Source organism: Condylura cristata, unplaced genomic scaffold, assembly GCF_000260355.1.
Source record: "Condylura cristata isolate star-nosed mole 26May11 unplaced genomic scaffold, ConCri1.0 scaffold00068, whole genome shotgun sequence".
NCBI lineage: Eukaryota > Metazoa > Chordata > Mammalia > Eulipotyphla > Talpidae > Condylura > Condylura cristata.
In genome coordinates this window covers 403,246-407,667 of record NW_004567169.1, presented here as the reverse complement: position 1 = coordinate 407,667, position 4,422 = coordinate 403,246, and the positions used below count along the sequence as shown (strand labels likewise).

The following is a 4,422-nucleotide window of genomic DNA, read 5'->3' as shown; positions in this document are numbered from 1 at the left end:
CCCCCCGCAGGGGCTCCTGTGCTGTTCGTCGCCCCCTGGGCGGTGCTCAAGGGTCTGTTTGAGAACATCCAGTGAGTGGACGCGGGCGGGGCCGGGCGTGGGCGCGGGCGGCGCAGACCTGGGGCCCGGCGTGGGCCCCGCCCTTCCGCGAGGCACTAACTGGGCCGGCCGGCCAGGGCGGGCCGGAAGTGAGCTGCCCACTCCGCAGGTGCTGGACCCGCAACGACCACATGGGCGTCTGGTGGATCGTGCGCGCCCCGGTCTTCATGGCCATCCTGGTGAGGGCGCCCCGCCTCCGCGGCGGGCGTGCTGCCTGGGGGGGCCGGGAGGCGGCCCGCGGGCCCGGTGCCCTGACCCGCCTCGCCCCCAGATCAACTTCTTCGTCTTCGTCCGCACCCTCCGCATCCTGGTGGCCAAGCTGCGCGCGCGCCAGATGCAGCACTCGGACTACAAGCTCCGGTGGGTGCGGGGCGCCCGTGGGCCCCAGACCGGGCAGGGCCAGGAGGGTCCCCAGGGCCCAGCGCTTAGGCTGCGCCCCCACAGGCTGGCCAAGTCCACACTGACCCTCATCCCCCTGCTGGGGGTCCACGAGGTGGTGTTCGCCTTCGTGACGGATGAGCACGCGCAGGGCGCCCTGCGCTCGGCCAAGCTCTTCTTCGACCTCTTCTTCAGCTCCTTCCAGGTGCGGCTGCGCCCCCACGTCCCCGCAGGGCCCCTCGACCAGGCCTGGGCCGCGCACCTGCCCTGACCGCGCTCTGCTCCCCGCAGGGCCTGCTGGTGGCAGTTCTGTACTGTTTCCTCAACAAGGAGGTAGGCGGGCGAGGTGCCGGCCCTCCCCGCGCGCCGGGCCGCCCCGGCCTCCTGGGGCGCAGCGCCATCCGGTGGGGCTGGGCACCCCAGGGAGGGGCCGAGGGTCCCAACGGCCACCTGCCCGCCAGGTGCAGTCGGAACTACTGCGGCGCTGGCACCGGCGGCGCCTGGGATGGGTCCTGCGGGAGCAGCGCCCTGCCAGCCTCGTGGCCCCCGCCCAGGCCCCTGGCAAGAAGCTGCTGCTGTCAGGGGGTGACCAGAACCGCCCTTCAGAGACCTGCCGGGCCGGCTGCAGCCCCAGGCTGGCCGAGTGCCCCTTCTGAAGCCCCTGGCGCCCAGAGGCAGTGCACACTGTCCAGGACTGGACGCCTGAACCCAGAGTGCTGGGGGCACCCCTCCCCTGCCAGCCCGGGGGCGTGGGAGCGGCTCTGTGGGTGCAATGTGTGTCCTCAATAAAGAGCTGAGCAGTGCACCCTGGCCCTGAGTGGACAGAGGGGCCACCGGAGGCGCCCCATTCACAAGTGAACTGAGCGGGATCCGCAGGGTCCCAGACTGCGGGGTGGGCGGCAGCACGCCTTTGTCCCGCTTCCAGTGGGGCGCACTCGCCCCCTCAGTCCAGTGGGGGCAGCCCCCTTTTATTTTGTCCCCACCCCTCGCCAGCAGGGGCCCCAGGGATGGTGATGGCCTCTGGCCTGCAGCTGCGCTGCCCTCCTGCCCTGGCCTGGCCGGCCTTGGCTGCATCCAGCTCTGGTGACTGCGCGTCCAGCCTCACAACAGGACGCAGTGGGGCGAGGGGGCCCAGGGAGCAGAGCCTGGCTGCCCGGCCTCCCGCAGGCGGGGCTGAGCCAGGAGGAAGGGGCCGAGAGGGAGGGCCCCAGGGCCGCCGCTGGCCACGTGGGCTGGGGCCGCCCAGGCAGAGCCCGGCTAACTGGAGCAAACGAAAGGACAGGCGGCCTCTCGGGAAAGGTAAATAGATTCGCTCCCCCACCAGGCACCAGGGCCCTCCTGAGGGGGCCCCACGGGTGCCGTGCCTGCCCTGACCGATGGGGCAGGGGTGTAGGGGCTCCCTAGGGCAGGCACTCTGGGTCAGTGGGCAGTGTGATCCCGGGGCACCTCCCACGGGGCAGTGGCAGAGCAGGACCGTGGCAGGGCAGGACCTGAGGCCCTCAACCTTGAGCCTCCTGTCCCAGATGCCCCGGTCCCTGGCTCCACGAGCCCCTCCCCACAGGCGCCCTGCCGGCCCTCCACGCCCAGGGCCTGTGTGGGCACGAGCCAATGCAGGGCGGGCACCTTCTCCTTCACGCCAGCTGAGCTTGGGCTGGTAACTGCCTCGGGGGTGCTGCTCACCCAGGGGCCTCTGGACAACCCTCCCCATCCTGACTCCCTCTGCCCTTGTCCTGCTTCACCCCTGTCCCTGTCCCCAAGAGAACTGGAGCAGGCCAGTGAAGGTGGAGGCCACTCAAGGGCTGTACTTGCCCAACCAGTAACACTGGCTGTGACGAGGCGGCCTCACAGGTGGACAGAGGGGGCAGGCAGGGAACCGACTCTCCTACCCGGGACCCACACCCTCCGGCATCGTGGGAGGGGCTGTGCCCCTGGCTCCACCTCCCTTTGCACTCAACCAGGGCCTCCCCCGAGAGAAAGTGGGTCCCTTCCAGCAGGGCCCGCGCACAGCTACTGGTGATGTGAGCACGGCAAGGGTCCGCCACACTAACGGGGGGGACCTCCAGAGGGCCCCTTGGGGGACAGGGCTTCAAGCAGCCCTGGGGTACGGCGGGCGCAGATACCCTCAAGAGATCAGTGACTGAACTGCCAAGAGGAGATGGAGAGGAGCTGTGGAAAGGTGGGGACTTAGTACATGGAAAAGTCCACCAGTGAAAAATGAAGGCAATTAATAACTCCAAGGAAAACAAAAAATTTGAACACTAAAGGGCTCAGCTCTGAACACAGACGCCGTAAATAATCGATACTGCTGTGACGGGGGGGGGGGCACTGTCTAAAGGGGAGAAGGCTTGGGCGGAGCAGGAGGACACCAAGGCGGGAAAACGGGGCTTCACAGCGCGCTTCTGAGACAGAAACAGACTGGAAGATGTTGCGAAGGTGAGGCCGAGGTGCAGACGTGGGGAAGACTGCCCCAGCTCAGCGCCCGTGGCCGCCCCCTGCACACCTTGGCAGCCCTCAGCCCAGCCCCCCACCGCTCTTTCTGCGTTGCTCTCCACCACCTGCAGGGAAGGGGCAGGGGCCAGGCCACCTCCTCCCTTCTTTGTCCAACAGAGACCCACACCCCAGTGACTGCCATCTCCCCCGAGCCCCAAGGCTTCCCGGACTCACAGGAGTCCAGGCCTCCCACTCAGCTTCCACTGGCGCCACCAGGCCTTCGCACCCCATCAGGCCCTCAAGCTGGCCAGGCCCTTCCCACATCTGGGCAACCCAAGCTGCCACCGCCTCCTGGAGCCCGCTGTCTGCGGAAGGCGGTGATGCGCTGGAGGGCACACGTGGCCCTCACAGGGCCTGCAAAGGTGGGGTGCACTCTGAGAGCCCTTAAGTGGGCCAAGAAGGCAAGGCTACCACCCCCACCTGGGCCTCCTGCATGTGAACCAAAGCCTTGGGGCCAACTCCAAGGAAGAAGCCTAATGCGGCCCAGCCTGGCCCTGCAGGGCGGCCTCAGGGAGGCTGCTCCTCGGTGGGCTGGGCTCAGGGACCCTCCACCTGGCCCACCTGCCTCAGCAGCTGCTGCCGCCTTAGGGCCACTCCACTGAGCTGAGCCTGCAGCCCCCCAGGGGCCTGCAGGGAGCTGCAGGCCCAGGAGGCAAAGCCACTCACTGGGCGAGGCCAGAGCCCCAGGCCAGGGAGGGGCGGGGAGCGCCCCAGTCTGGCTCCTCTTCCCACTGGCCAGGAAGAACCAGGAACCCCGGGAGCGGGCGCCGGCCGAGACCCAGGCCATTTTCAACACTGCAAGCTCACCCCGCGGCGTTTCTGCACCCTGTCGGGCAGCAGCCCAGGAGGGGCCTTCGTCCCGGCCCACAACCGCCGCAGACCAATGCTCAGCGGGCAGAGAAGGAGCTGCCCGGGCCGGGCGGGCCTGCCGGACAGACCTGTAGCCGGGACGCCGCAGGCCCCGCCCAAGACCAGGGTCCCCGAGGCCCAGCAGACGCCCAGGCCGGACCCCGTGACTGCAGGGAGTGGCCCGGGCCAGCAGCAGCCAGCGCCCCCCGGCTCCACGCCCAGAGCGTCCTCCGGCCCCGGGACACGCTGCGGGAAAGGGTGTTCCAGGAATAAATTCCAGCCCGGCAGCTGCCGTTTGCACTTCTGAGGGTCAAGTGCAATAGGGCGCCCCCTCCGCGCCCTGGGGGCGCCAGGTCAGCTCACCTCGGCTGGGAGCTAGGCTGGTGCACGCTGCGCCAGACTCCCTCTGGGGGCCCCGCTCCCCTCCGTCCCCCGTGAAGACGGATCTGGGCTCCGAGCCCACCTCGCACGGGCGCGGGGCACAGACCAGGCGGCCGCGGGTGCCACTGCCTTTATTCACGAGCCTCTGCACGCCCACAGGTGCCGCCTGCGGCGGGCCCAGAAGGCAAAGGAGCCCGGGGGACCCTCCCGGCACGCCGCACGGCG

General features: G+C 69.5%; 2 protein-coding genes across 2 annotated transcripts in view; one reads left to right on the top strand and one right to left on the bottom strand.

Annotated features, from left to right (window-relative positions):
• GCGR (glucagon receptor) overlaps positions 1 to 1,269 on the top strand; it is a 4,236-nt gene extending 2,967 nt beyond the window's left edge. The window contains exons 2-7 of the mRNA XM_004695531.2: positions 11 to 71; positions 209 to 278; positions 371 to 459; positions 544 to 682; positions 769 to 810; positions 939 to 1,269. Coding sequence (XP_004695588.1) covers positions 11 to 71; positions 209 to 278; positions 371 to 459; positions 544 to 682; positions 769 to 810; positions 939 to 1,133 — 596 coding nt within the window. The 3' untranslated portion in view covers positions 1,134 to 1,269. The remainder of the gene's footprint in view (positions 1 to 10; positions 72 to 208; positions 279 to 370; positions 460 to 543; positions 683 to 768; positions 811 to 938) is intronic.
• Positions 1,270 to 3,504: 2,235 nt separating this feature from the next.
• Positions 3,505 to 4,422, bottom strand: part of PPP1R27 (protein phosphatase 1, regulatory subunit 27) — a 5,542-nt gene continuing 4,624 nt past the window's right edge. Inside the window, exons 5-7 of the mRNA XM_004695530.2 lie at positions 4,180 to 4,363; positions 3,906 to 4,062; positions 3,505 to 3,604 (exon numbers count right to left, since the gene is read on the bottom strand). Of these exons, the coding sequence (XP_004695587.2) occupies positions 3,505 to 3,604; positions 3,906 to 4,062; positions 4,180 to 4,363 (441 nt within the window). The remainder of the gene's footprint in view (positions 3,605 to 3,905; positions 4,063 to 4,179; positions 4,364 to 4,422) is intronic.